The sequence below is a fragment of the Tachypleus tridentatus genome, chromosome 13 (genome assembly GCF_004210375.1).
Source record: "Tachypleus tridentatus isolate NWPU-2018 chromosome 13, ASM421037v1, whole genome shotgun sequence".
Classification (NCBI taxonomy): domain Eukaryota; kingdom Metazoa; phylum Arthropoda; class Merostomata; order Xiphosura; family Limulidae; genus Tachypleus; species Tachypleus tridentatus.
Window position 1 is genome coordinate 100,892,297 of NC_134837.1, and position 15,064 is coordinate 100,907,360.

At 29.1% G+C, this 15,064-nt stretch overlaps 1 protein-coding gene across 2 annotated transcripts in view; it reads left to right on the top strand.

Annotated features, from left to right (window-relative positions):
* Positions 1-14,573, top strand: part of LOC143237810 (man(5)GlcNAc(2)-PP-dolichol translocation protein RFT1) — a 41,556-nt gene extending 26,983 nt beyond the window's left edge. For both annotated transcript variants that reach the window (XM_076477426.1, XM_076477427.1), the window contains 7 exons: positions 687-737; positions 2,072-2,202; positions 3,253-3,397; positions 8,986-9,091; positions 9,295-9,423; positions 13,645-13,765; positions 14,362-14,573. In XM_076477426.1, coding sequence (XP_076333541.1) covers positions 687-737; positions 2,072-2,202; positions 3,253-3,397; positions 8,986-9,091; positions 9,295-9,423; positions 13,645-13,765; positions 14,362-14,544 — 866 coding nt within the window. In that variant the 3' untranslated portion in view covers positions 14,545-14,573. The remainder of the gene's footprint in view (positions 1-686; positions 738-2,071; positions 2,203-3,252; positions 3,398-8,985; positions 9,092-9,294; positions 9,424-13,644; positions 13,766-14,361) is intronic.
* Positions 14,574-15,064: the final 491 nt, after the last annotated feature.

Genomic DNA, 15,064 nt, shown 5'->3' on the forward strand with positions numbered 1-15,064 from the left:
ATTTTTGTAGCATACTTTTTATAAATTTTTGTTAAAAAATAAATTTAAGGCAGAAATATATAAAAATGTCTGGAAACTGTTATCAGTGTAATCTTCAGTGGATTTCTCACATTATACCTGTAGTTGACTCCCATAAGTATGTGTAAAGGATTTCATTTTTGAGATAAGTTTGCAGTCCTGTTTGAGGTGTTGTTGTTGACATGCCAGAAGGTTCAATAAGTTTGAGTCATAATGTAACACTGGACAAAATCTGCTCTTTTATCAATGAAGGCTTCCTAATTGTGACAGTCAATTTCAGTTTATTTAAGATTAGCACATAAGTGACAGGTGTTTTTAAATGGTTGGTCTCCCTCTGGCCAGCAGTAAGAAACTCATAGATGGTTTTTAGCCTGGTTGTTTACCTCATGTTATATGATGTGCTTGGAGAGTGACAATACTAATTTCATATCATTTGACTTAATTTGCATTTCATAAGTAACATACGTAAATATATATTAATTTCAGTATTATTTTCATTTCTTGTTAGGCGTTACTGTTTAAGTAATAGAAATTCTTTGAAAAATTAAAATATGTGTTTAATAACTAAACTTGTTTTACAGTTGTGGTGCATACTTGGGGTTTTATTCAGAATATATTTCAGATGCAAAATCTATTTAAGAATTTATAGCACTGTTGTGATGTTGTAGGTGAACGTTATGTGATGACTTTTTTCAATGCTCTCAGTTTTTCAGAACAAGGTAAGATGCAATTTTATTTATTCTATTTTAGAAAATTTTACTTCTGTTATGTATGACTTTTTTTTTTATAACTATTATTGTTTGTTGCTTAGAGTTATAAAGTGTAGTTTTTAAATCATTTAGATGTGGCATGGCCTTGTGGTTAGGGTGCTTGACTTGTAACCTGTAGGTTGGGGATTTGATTCCCTGTAACCAAATATGCTCACCCTTTCAACACTATGGGTACTATAATGTGCTGGTCAATCCCATTATTTGTTTGGTGTAAGAGTAGCCTTTGAGTTGGTAGTGGGTGTTGTTGAGTAGCTGCTTTTCTTCTAGTCTATCATTGCTAGCACATATAGCCCTTGAGCAGCTTTGTGAAAAATTCAAAACGAACCTATTCCATTATTCATTGTTTATTCTACTTGTAATACCAGTAAACATCTTTGGTAACATATAACATTAAAAGTAAATTTAAATTTTTATTGTAATGTTATTAAGTTATTTTATTGTTTGATTAAAAAAAACAACTTTAATGACACTAAGGAGGCGAAGGAAATATTATATTTTTATGTTTACAATGTGATAACCAACCTTAACTTCAAAAGAGAAAAATAACATAAACTCACACAATGCAACTATAATTAAAAAGTATATTTTAAACTTGCTTTATATATTATAGTCATTGAAGTCAAATGAAACTAATTATAAATGAAAATGATTAAATTTTATAAACAAATGTACATTAAATACCTCTCCTAAGGATCGTACCAGTGTTCTGTCACTGATTTCTTTGAACAGAGAGCCATAAGTATACATAATTATTTATTTAGTTTTTCCACATTTTTAAGTGACCATAATGTAGTAAAAAAGTTTAGTTTTTTTGTTAATACTTTGAGCTGCTTCACTTCAAAAAGACAAATTTACCAGTTTACCAGTTTTTCAGAATGATGAGCAAAAGTCAGTTGAAGTCATATTTTATTAATTAAGCAATATTAATACTAATTAGTTTAGTTAAAGTGAATAAATAATTTGATGTTAATAAAACCTAATTCTGTTATATAATACTTAAATTGATAGAAATTAGTTTACCGATTTAAACCAGCTTACACTGAAATAGTTTTTCTTCAAGCAATTGATAATATAAACAGCATTTTGAACACTACTGTGTCTTTTTTTATCCCAGGTGATCTAATGAGTCTTTGTATTGATCAAAAGGTGTTGTCAACACTAAATATAATGGCATCATGTGATTGACATATTATTATATTCTTTACTTTCATTCTTAAGTTCTTATAATTTGTAAGAACAGCAATAAAAGAAATTCAATTCACATTGTGTTATAATGTTTTTAGGCATCTATGATGTGGTGAACAATCTTGGTTCTCTTGCTGCTAGATTCATTTTCCAACCTATTGAAGAGAGTGGTTATCTGTTCTTTGCTCAAGTCATGAACAGAGATGTTGTAGTAGAAAAACAAGCAAGGGTGAGAACTTATTTTAATGATTCATGATGGTGTAGAAACAAATTGATAGGTTCTTTCTGGAACTAATAATTACTGGAACTGTTAATTTATTTTTCTGTTTTGATATTGAATTATTTTCATATCCTATCAAATATAATTTTTTTATACTTTTCAAATTATTTTTTGACTTGTGTAATTGCTACTTTGTTTTAAATAATATTTTCCTCAACTCTTTCTGTAATAAGCAAATTGATAATCAACACAAATGTGTTTAGTATATCCTAATAATATGTTGGTTCTGCATTTTTTTAAATTTAGTGATCTACATCCTACTAGGACAGTTCATATTTGAATTTTCAGTTATTATGAAGCTAAATTTTAAAATATTTATTTTATTTTCTTGTACAATGTTCAAAATGGCTAATAAATTAAAATATTAATTTTTATATGCTGCTTAATTGTACTCAACACTGACCTGAATGTTTATGCAGTTCTGCTTTCATAATAGTGTAATATTTGGTTGCTCACATACATAAGTTATCAACTGGGAGAATAATTTTTGTTTTGCATATGAAACCTACATACAAAAATCTATAACAGTGAACTAAAGTAAGTTTATATTAAATATAAAAGTAATGGAAAGGGTGTGAGCTGTAATAATACAAATAAATTCAATGCTCTGGATGCATACAATATGTACAGACTTACAGTAGTGTAGTGCTTCAAGCAAGAGTTTCACCTTATTAAATTAAATAAAAAGTAATTTATAAGAAACAATTTATATGCTGCAATGATATTGTGCTATAGTCTATACTCTTATGAATTCCAAAACAAAATTCTGCATTAATGTTTTTTATTGAAAAATTACCAATAAAAGTAAATATCTTGACAACCTCGTCCTTTATGGTTTCAGACATTGTTTGTACAAACTAAGAAAAGTCTGTTGGTTATTTCAGGATTACTGACTTTAAGTAGTTATGATTATTAAACTTTAACTATTGTGTGTTTATTATTTTAGCAACATATCTATAAGTGCAAATGTTAAGTTTTTGACTTTTTTATTTTTTACAGGATGATGTAACGTTGAGTGCTATTGTACTTCGGCATCTGTTAAGATTAATGATCCTACTAGGATTAACAGTGGTGACTTTTGGACAGTCGTATTCTGATCTGTTACTACTCATGTATGGAGGAATATCTTTAGGAACTGGTCAAGGTATGTTTGTGTTGTATGTTCACATGTTCATGATTGCATTTATTTTTGTTTTGTTGCATACACATTCATTATATAATTTGCTTTAATTCCTAACTTAAAAGCTGAATTTAGTACTTTTGATCCCATAATATCATCTTCCAAAAAATGGGCCAAAAGTATTTTGCTTAACATATGTTTTTCTAATACGTTTGTGAGTTTCATTAATTTATTTTAATGACTAAAACATTAAAATCATCTGCCTTTTTTTTATTGGACATCATACGAGATGGTTTTCTTAAAAGCTAGGTGTATGCTAATTGTTTGAATTATATTAATTAAAACCTTTTGTAATTTATAGAAAAAATATATAGGAAATTGGAAACCAGTTAACCATATAAATTGAACTACATCTAAATGTGACTGTAATATTAAAGAAGGTTTGCACATATATATTTGATAAACCTTCTGGTAATCTGGATGAGTTTTGACCTGAGCTAATTTTATTTACTTTTATTTTATTTTACAGTATTAAATCCACCAAAGTTAGAGCATTCTAATGTGTGAACTATGTCTTTTGTTTGATAACTTTTTTGAAAGTTTTGAGAGTAAAAAGCTCTTTTTTTGTTATTCTTCAAGCTATAAAAAATCTATATTTCTGGGAAAAAGTGAAAAGTTTTGCTAATCTTTAGTATATATTCTTAAAGCATTAAGTAAAGAGGTATATGTTAAGTGGCACAGAAAACTGTATATATGGTACTTTTAGTCATTTTATTGAAAGTATTTGATAGCTCAACAGTCAGTAACTTCTGGGGTATATCCTTTATGCTGGACAAGTGTTATTTTTATACAGTCTTTTTGAAAATTGAATATTAAAAATGAATAGTACACCACACAAGCAATTCTCATAACGTTCGTCACAAAGACATTTTTTATTAACTTCTTGTACTTGACAACCAACTTATACACAATGTCTTTTTTTTTTAGATATTTTTGTTGTAAAATACATGTTCCAAAAATATGCTGTCCTTGATATTTTTAGGTGTGAAGTATCCCTTTACTTATTTAATATGTGCCATGATAAAAATTTAATATCTACCAATTTTTATATATTTCTGTGTTTTAACTTTATTCAAGGCTTGTTCTTGGGTTTCCATTTGTGAGTCAGCTAAAATACTCTTTGTGAATTCTATAAAATTTTTAAAGGCAACATTGTATTGGATGTGATTTGATGTCTTATAATAATGTTAGACATTTTATAAATGATTTTCTTTGATACAAGTTTTTATTTCTGTATGAGGACAAAATATATTATAGACCATGTACTATAGAAACTAAAATGTGCGTGGTAGTTCTTTTTTTTTTTCTTCCTTACCTTAATACTGAATCTAAGATTATCATATGTGCAACTGAACTAATGAACCCATTAGTAAATGTTAGTAATGCCCTTTTTAGTAATTTATACTACTACATATATGAACATATGGAATAATAAAATTCAGTGAGTGGAATTTGTGATAAAAAATACTGTAAATGCTTTGGGTTTCATAAAGTTAATAATTGTTACCTTTGATAATGACACATTTATGTGTCAGATCTAGTTTGAAAAACTCTTTACAGCAAACCAACTACAATTATATCATCTTTTGTACATAATATTAATGTTCATTTGGGTTTCAATTTTTGGAGCAAGATAATTTACTTCAGAGTATAGAGGTTTGAGAATGTTTGGTCATGAATCTTGGCAGTCAATAGCCCTGTAACATATTTTCCATTACGAAATGCTTTGTCATAAAAGTGTCAGATTCAAGGCATATCATTCACTCTTTATCTTTTTCCATAATCTATCTAATGTATTAGGAAAATTATTTTTCTATGCCTGTTTAACTGTCCAGTCACACAGAAATTTGTAGGTGCTGCATCAGTTAGCTTTGTATGAGATAGCATGAGTACTCATTTCGTTTTCCAGCTGCTTAAAGTATTTGATGACTGAACATATTCATCCTAGAAGCAACTAGTTTGTATTTGACTTATATAACTTTACCAAACAAATCCTTCTTCATTATGTTGCATATTGTTACTTGTAGTACATGGATGGTTGCTCTTTCAGTTTGTGGATTATCATTGGTTACAAAACACCATAGCTGGAGTGTGATTTATTGCAGGTTTCTTGCTACTTCTTATGCCCAAAATTGATACATGTTTCTTTATTTATTATGTTATGTACCCTTTCTAAAGCCTTTATAATTTTCAGTGGCATCACACTGCATAAGAAATGCCAAATAATGTTAAAATGTGATTCTGATACATGCCGTTTCACTCTCATATTATATCATGTGTGGTTTTTATGTGGCTTGATATTTTGAATACTTAGAACAATTTTAGTATAATATACTCAACCTTCTGTGTTTATTATGTGTGGTGATAGCTGTAGATTTTATGTGCTCACATTTTCAAAATGGCTCAATTTTTATTACTAAAGAGACTTAAGTTTGATGGGATGTATAACCAAATCAAAAATGTTTTTATGGGAATTCTTTTTGATTGTTGTTCTCAATAATAGTTTTATGAATGATTTGGACAAAGCCTATAACTGTATATTACAATTTGATTTCTTATGTTTCTGAGTTATATGAAACTTTCAGAAGGTTTTATATTTGTGAAAATGGTTGAACAATTTAATTTTTCTTTGAATACTTCTCATCCCTACACTCAGTTTTCTAAAGAAGGAACTAGTGGCATACTGGCATATCAAAAGTTCTTGAAAAAACCAAGTTAATGAGGCTTTTGTAACAACTGTGCTTAAAGATGTGCATGGCTTTGCATATCAATCCAACATCAGCCTGTAAGATTTCTATAAAAGTTGCCCATATTAAGAATATTGTTAAAATTGCCTTACTGTTGCATTAATTTTACTTTAAATATATTTTTTGAAAAGTATAATGAAAACAGCACTTGTACAATATATGTTTTTCCCAGAATTTGTTAATACATTTGGAGCTCTCAAAGATGTCCAGTAACGTGACTAATAGTACTAAACAGGTTGTGTCTTATGTCATTCTATATATTTCAGGCTTATGTGAAGCTTTAAAAAAACTTGGAAAACTGTGAGTAAAAACTGAATTATTTTCTCAAAAAAAAGTTAAGATGGACTCATGAATTGTCTTTTTGGGAAACTGATGCAAGTTGAATATTTTTAAACAAATATATCTATTCTATATTTCATGCACAGAGAGTGAATTGCACTTTATATGAAGGATTTGTACATACTAGTGTAGTGGTCTCTGTTGTTGCAGGTGCAAGGTGCATTGCTAGAGGCAACATTTTTAGCATCCATATGTTTTACTTTTGGTTAATTTGCAACATCAGACATTAAATATCCACCATGGTTATAATTATAGCTACAGAGCAGTTCACAGCTTTTTCAAGGGTGAGGATATTTATATAATGCTATTGGAAAATGAAAGGATACAATGTTTTGAAGAAGGAAACCTTCAGTGTTCAGTGTAAATATTCTCAAGCAGAAGAATATTTACAGCAACATTGAGTTCCGAAGCTTCAGCCTGGACCAATTCACAGTAGAATTGAGCAATTAACTCAGTTAATCAGTATAATCAATTACCTGCTATCACAGGTTATGTTGATTAAAATCACATAAAATAATCAAGTGATTGAAATTATAATTAAATCAATTAATGTTATGAAAATAATTAACTGAAATTACTGCTCCTGATTATAACTGTTTTTGGTTATTCCAGCTCTCCAAGAATTGAAAATATTGCTATCGTTATTATTTTATATTAGTTCAAGGATTTTCAGATTAATTCATTACCATGATGACTCATAAGAATAGTCATCTAATTGAAATTAAGGTTCATAGTTATCACTATTTTTGATTATTCCACTTGTCTGAGTTTCACATGATGATAACTGATTATCAAATTGCACTAATTACCCAGCTCTAATCAAGAGTGTTGATTTTGTTCAGAAAATGAAAGATATAGTTTTTAAAAGAGATGTCTCCAATAAAAAAAAAATACATAGAAGGTGGTCATATCTTCTAGTATCATTAATACAATAATAAGGTTTTGAAGTTGACAAAGGTTCACAAGTTTACAGCCACACTTTACTATCCTTTTGAACCACATGTCTGCCAAATCTTTTGATGGAATTTTTTTTACCTTTAGTTTGGTTGATGTTGACTTTAAAAAATGACATGTATGTGCAGAGCATAGCTACGGAAAGTGTTTCAAGATATGTGGTCTGAGATTAGCCTCACTGTCCTTTGCAGAAGCTTATTACAATGGAAACAATGGTGTTGTACAATGCTATATAATTATGACAATCATTCGAAGTACAATAAATGTTGAAGGAAGCACTTTTAAGGGCAGTATAAGACCTAGAAGATTATATTTATAAATTGTAATTGATCTTATTTTTCCAACTCTTCCAAGACAATTGTCATAATAAAATACATAATTTTTTGTTTTATAGAAAGAAAATTAGAGAGGTAAAGTAAATAAGCTATTTTAGGTAAATAGTTAAGACCTAGAATAAATAGAATGATGTGGCTTAATTAGCTTATTTATAAAGTGTTCTTGATCATCTTAGGCCTGGCATGGTCAGGTGATTAAGGCACTTGACTCGTATTCTGAGGATTGCGGGTTCAAATCCACCCATGCCAAACATGCTCGCTCTTTCAGCCATGGGTGTTATAGTGTGACAGTCAATCCCACTGTTCCTTAGTAAAAGAGTAGCCCAATAGTTGGCAGTGGGTGGTGATGACTAGCTGCATACCCTCTAATCTGATGCTGTTAAATTAGGGACGGCTAGTGCAAATAGCCCTTGTGTAGCTTTGGGTGAAATTCAAAACAAACCAATCTTGATCAACTTAAGATACCACATTGTGAAGTGTAATGTTTTTAAAGTGCATTATTGTAATACATTTTTCAGTACTATCTTATTTAAATAGTTTCTTGTGGTGAATGCTGTCACTTTTACTAATGTACAGTAACTAAAATATTGTGATGAACACTAATTGTTTGTTTGAGATTATAAACATGTTTTGTTCTTTTAGTGACCACAGTGACTTATAAGTGCTACAATATGTCAATATAAATGTCATGTGAAATGGGGATATTTCACATGCATGTGCAGTTGGTCAGACTTTCTTGCAACAGATGATAATATGACCCTTGTGTCATGCTTATCTGATTACCAACTTTCTTGAGTACTTATCAGGCTTGAATCCACTATATGCAGTCTTTTTTGAAGATGTTTAGCAGGAAGAGATTCATATCCAAGTAGTGTTAATGAACAAGAAGTACTTTTGATAGATAAGTGGCTCATATTAACAGCCAGTTAATTCACTCATTTTGAGCACATCGTACTAAATCACATGGCTAGTCATGTAACATTTGGTTTGCATGGAAATTAACTTAGAGGGGATATTTAAATTTTTATATAGTGGTAGTTGTGCCTTGTCAAGCTTTAAAATGGGAAACTTTAGTTATCCCTTAGATATTTTAAACAGTGTTCTATTCTTTTGTAAGGATATTTATTATAGTATTCTATTATCTGTTAACTCTGTGCAAACATTTTTATTCATCTAGGTCCTTTCTTGTTGAAGTGGCACTGTGTCTATGTTGTGTTTTTGGCTGTCAATGGAGTGACTGAGTGCTTTGTATTTGCAGTTATGAGAAAAGGAGACATAGATAAGTAAGTAATAGTAGTTTACTTAGTAAATACTGAAATTCATTAAATATAGTTCATGAAAAATATGCTTAATATTCCTGTGTCATGGTGAAATAATTTTAACCTTTTATTTTTAATGTTTTGCTAGATTCATTATATCCAGACATTTAAGTTTTAAGTTATAACTTTCATTATACAGATGTTAACATATATTTGTTTGTTTTCAGATACAACCAGAAGATGGTACTTGTCTCACTGCTCTTTCTGTTAGCTTCATTCTATCTGACTAAACTGTTTGGAAGTGTTGGTTTTATTCTTGCTAATTGCATAAATATGGGAGCCAGAATTGGACACAGGTTAGAGAGTAGTTTTTGACAAATGCTTTGAATCTTAATAATTATTGTTGTCAATAAGAACTTTCAGATTAACTATATATAAATTTTAAGAGCCATTGGTAAAATACACAAATTGTATAACATTATTAGTATATTAAAAATTAAAAGGATAATATTTAGTTAAATATTTATTTGACAAACAGTAAACAAAAGTTAATGTTTGAGGTGACTGGTATTCGTGTTAAATACTAAATGAATAAACCACATACGAGAGGATCAGTGAATGACAAAGAAACTTTTCTTTAAAAATCAAACTTTTTTAAATAAAAGGATCAGAATCTAACTTTATTACATTATATATGAAAATATTCATGAGTACTTTATATTAAAACTATTTTGAAACCTTACTATATTATTACAGTTCATGTTATCATGATTAGTCATGTACTATTTGACAAATATACATCTTGACAACAACCTTGCAACATAATTTCCATTGCAAATAGCTCAAGCCTAAGGCTGTAATGTTCAAAACACAAAACTTCTCCCTGCCATCTTTCACTGATCTATCTAGTTTACAAGGATGATTGGAAGCCATATTTTGGTGAAGCCATACTTTGTGGGCCTTGTTTCAAGCTGAGATAAGACTTATGTTGCATTTCCACATAAAGATCCATTTTATTATACTGTGTGCTGTTGCTTGAGATTTACTGATTTTTTAAATTTTTTTTAACTGATCTGGGTATTCATAGATTCTTGTCTGTTACAAGATACCATGCTTTGCTTACCATGAATAGCCAGGTCTCCAAGTTGATCTGCTTTGCTTTAAATACATAGCTATCCTGATCTTGGATATTTTAAATCCCAATCTAAATACATATTTAACATCTGAGTGTATGAATATTTTATGTTGAAAGGGAGTGTTACATACTCTTCTCAAAAGTGATCAGTTTTCAGTGGCATCATACTACCTATAAAATGCTAAACAATGTCAAAATGTTCTGATACATTCCATCCCAGTGTGACTATGTATCATTAGTGGTTGTAATGTGACATGTTTATTTGCATATTCAAAACTATTATTATTATATAACCTACTCAACTCTTGTATATGTTGTTTGTCTAGCATATTTTGAAAAGTATATTTTCCTTTACTCATATTTGCATTGTGTTTAACTTCATCATAATATAGCTCAAATGTTTATAGTATGTTGAGTAATGAAGAAGAATAAATAATTCTTAACCCTTTGTTACATGGGCACTATTTTATAAGACAAGGAACCAAAATAGATGGCCGAAAATAATATTTAATGTTTTTGTTTTAGGAATTAGAATCTCCAACTCTGGTTGCATTTTTGGCTAAGGCAAGTTGCTAACTATTGAACTCAATATAAAAGACAAAAAATGAGTTTGACCAAATATATTTATAAGGGAATGGGAAAAATGTACAAAACTATTATATTCCTGGTCTTTCAGCTAGTAATAATATACTTTATTGTCAGGATCTGTATTCAAAGTTTAACAAACTCAATAAAACCTACATTATTTCTGAGTTTCCAACTTTGCTGTTGACCATCAATTTGCTCTAAATTTACTGAGATAATTCAGTGCTAACCAATATATGTTTGTCTCTAATTTCATATTTATTATTATTGCAACACAAAAATATTCATTAAAGCTACATGTTAAAATGTTTTAAAGATTGATCATATAATACATGGAAAGGAGCAAAGTGGGAACATTAAAAAACTAGAGGGCACTCAGTAAATCATATACTTCTGCCATACAGCATTGATCATATTTGGGTTTCAAAAAATATGAAAAAGTGTCTGAATGTCCATCATTATCAATAGACACTGACAGTTTTGGCAGGATGATGAAGAATAACATTCTACACAAGTCCACCAAATTTCATCAAAATATGACCATTTTTGATTGAGTCATAGAGCAAAAATAGTGTGAAAATTTTATCTCCATGTTAACTGATAGGGAGTTTTGGATTTTTGTGATATTGACCATTCACAAACTAATTAATTCTAAGTTGGATCATAGTCCAAATGTAAACCAACTTTTATACAACTCCATTTAGCCATTTTCAAGAGATCTTTTCACAAATACACACACATTAGTGAAAACATAACTTCTGTCCACCCAAGGCAGAAATAACAAAATAACTTTAAAATAGAAACCTACCATTTAATTAAGCAGTCTGGTTTTGTGATGTCTCATTATACTTACTGACCATGTTTGAATCATATTAAATCTACTGAAACAATAACTTTACATTCAATACATCTTTTCATCTACACCTCTTAACATATGTATCTTATTGTTGATGTTGTTACACCATATAGGAATATTATTACAAAATTCCTTTAGTTAACCACTAGTTGATTGTTTTCTGCAGTGACTATTGTTAATTTCATTAGGGTCTTTCTAAATGTAGTTTAGAATAAGTATTATTTTGTTATTTCATTTCATTGTCCAGAAATGTATTGTATGAGAAATCAAAGATTTAAAGCTCTTTTGAATTGGTGTATAGCAATTAATAATATCAACTGTGAATTTTACCTGTCAGAAAGATATTTTATTATTTAATTGCTAAATCTATATCAATGAAACAAGCTCATGTAGTACAAAATATTTTTGTTATACAGTAAAACCTGTCTAAGCCAGAAACTGCATAGGGCAAAAATCTGTACAAGCCAGAAATATCAAAATTTTGTAGCATTATCTTAAGAGTTTTCTTATAAAAGGCCCTCTATATGGCAGAACCTGTGTAATACAGATGGAAAACTATCATTATAGGTGAAAGATATCAACTATCTATATATCTATCAACAAGTAGGATTAGGACCTGAGTAAGGCATAAAAATGTTTTTGATTAAATATTAATTTATTTAATTAACAATTTCTTTAAATATTAATAAATTCTTGTTTAATCAATAATTTGTTTAAAGATTAATAAATTCTCAGACATTTTGTAACAGTGAGTATGGGTTAAATATATTCTGTTCTTTTTTCTGCTGTCATTATTCTGGAGGTCACTATTTGAAAGAACGATTGACTGTACTTTTGTTCTCATTTGCTGACGGAAAACTAGAGAAACCATGAGTAATAGGTAAAAGTGAGAATCTGCAGTGTTTCAAAAATTTAAGGAAGAATCAACTTCCTGTGGAATGGAAATCGAATAATAAAGTGTAGATGACAAGTGCCATATTCAAGGAATTTTTGTACAAATGGAACAAGAAAATAGGAATATTCTACTTTACCTGGATAATGAAACTTGTCACTCAAAAGTTCAACTTTCAAATGTTCATTTGGTCTTTCTACCTCCATGTACAACATCAGTTCTACAGCCACTAGATAATGGAATTATACAATGTGTACAACTGAAATATAGAAAATTTTATTGCAAACATGGACGACTGTAAGAGAGCATCTGAAATGACCATGAAATTTGATGTGTTAGATGCAATTGCATTTTTACATCATTCAATCAAATGTGTAAAAGACGAATGCATAATAAAGTGCTTTCAAAACTGTGGATTTATTCTTGATAACGGTAGAGATTGTGGAAAGTTGTTATGACGATTCTAGCGAAATCCAAACTCTGATTGAGAAGATTGATGCAGATGATTCTGTGAAAACGGAAGTTTTTTTTTAACATTGAGAAGAATGTTTTAACAGAAACTGATGAAATTGATTTAAAATCTATAATAGAATCACAAGATGGTAACAGTGTGAAAGATTCAGACGATGAACAAAATGGAAAAGACAGTAAGGAAATAAGAAATTCCTACTTCATCACAAGTGTTAAATTATATTAATGCTATCAAATTGTATGCAAAAATGAAGAGGGAAAATGAACTTCATGGAAAGGCTGTAGAATTGGTGTTCTCTTTGAGAAAGCCCATTAAAAAAATGAAACAGTTGAAATTGGATACTTTCTTCAAATAAATTTGATTAAGATTTTGTGTACTTGTGTATATTTTGAATGCTTATTTTTGTTCTTATTCTAATAAATATAGCATAAACAGTATAATAACTTTATTCACAAATGCCTTACTTTCCTTGAGTCAAGCAAATATAATGTTCTGCTCAAAAATTATGTATAATTAAGAAAATGCATGTTCATTGTTTAAGCCGGAAATTTTACTCGGTCCTACGTGATTCTGCCTTAGACAGGTTTTACTGTATCTATTTATTATTATATATAATTTCATAATTTTTCTCTTGTAGTTTATTTTTCATCAGAAATTACTTCAAGGCTACCAGACTTGTTCCACTGGAGGGTTTGGTACCAAACCAAGCTGTTGTTGTTATGTTTTGTCTTGTCTTCTTGATTACACAAAGTTCTAAGGCAAGACTTTTTTTGTTCCTTTTCAAACCAGTTGTTCATAATTGATAAGAGTTTCATAAATTATAGTAAAAATTTAATATGTGTTGTAAATACATATTTTTATGGTGATGAGAGTGTACAAGTTGATAAAAAGTATTTTAATGTGAAAAATAATTAAATGGTAAGAGAAGTATTAAATAGTGGAGAAATGAATTGATAATTCTATTAAATAAAACTAATGCACGCTATTATTTTTTAGTTAATATATAACATGTAAATTTAGTATTCAACACTGCAAGCTCTAAAATGTATTTTAATCAATAATAATTATGTAATGGTAAATCAGTTTGGAAAAGAATCCAGAAAACCAGATACAGTGGCTGAACATAAGCATTATTTTATATACATAGTTAGGCTTTTGTCATGAATCTTGAATTATTTTGCTCAGCTTGTCAGTTTCATGGCAGTATTGTAAAAGGAAAATTACTTTGACTTTTTTAGTTATTTTTTGTGCAAATAAATTTTAAAATATTGTATTGCACACTAAGATGTAAAGATAATGAGAGAAATTGAAAATCTGAGACAAATTTTTCTGATTAAATTTTCTCATGTTTTAGGTATTCCTTTACAATGAAGTTGGAGTTATATGGTGGTTCCTTCATATTCTAGTTGGGTGCTGTTGTTTAATACTGCTCTTAACTGTTATTTATATGAGAGAGAGATCTCTAGTAGAATTTATTTTACACTATTGGAAGGAAAAGCATGTAGACCTTAAGGAAGATGACGACAAATTTGCTTGATCTTTCAATAAAATATTTTTATACACTGCCTTACTTGTTTTTAACCAAAATATCCTGTTAAACATGCAATTACAGTTCTGGTATATAGTGGCATTGACTTGGTTTTTTTATGATGATATTATATCTACATGTAATCAGTAAGACGTAAAAACTGAAGCAGGAAAGACATTGGTCTTTTTTAATTCATGTAGCTTTGTATTGAAATGCACAGGTTATCTAGTAATATTTGATTGAGCTCACCTACAACACACTTAACCAATCAGTAGAACAGTTTTTCAAATTATTTGTTACAAAAAACGTTTAATTCTTGAACTTATGGACTTAATTTAGTAGCAGAAATGTTTTTAAGTCCACCAAATTTTAAAAACTAGTAACCTAAAAGTTAACAGAAACATTCAGCTGTTTTTCTTTAGGTGTATTTGGAACTTTCAAGCAATACAGGACACAGTATAATAAGTAGTAATCACTTTACATTAGAGTAATGTATTATTCAAATGATTTATTTACATAAAACATCTTG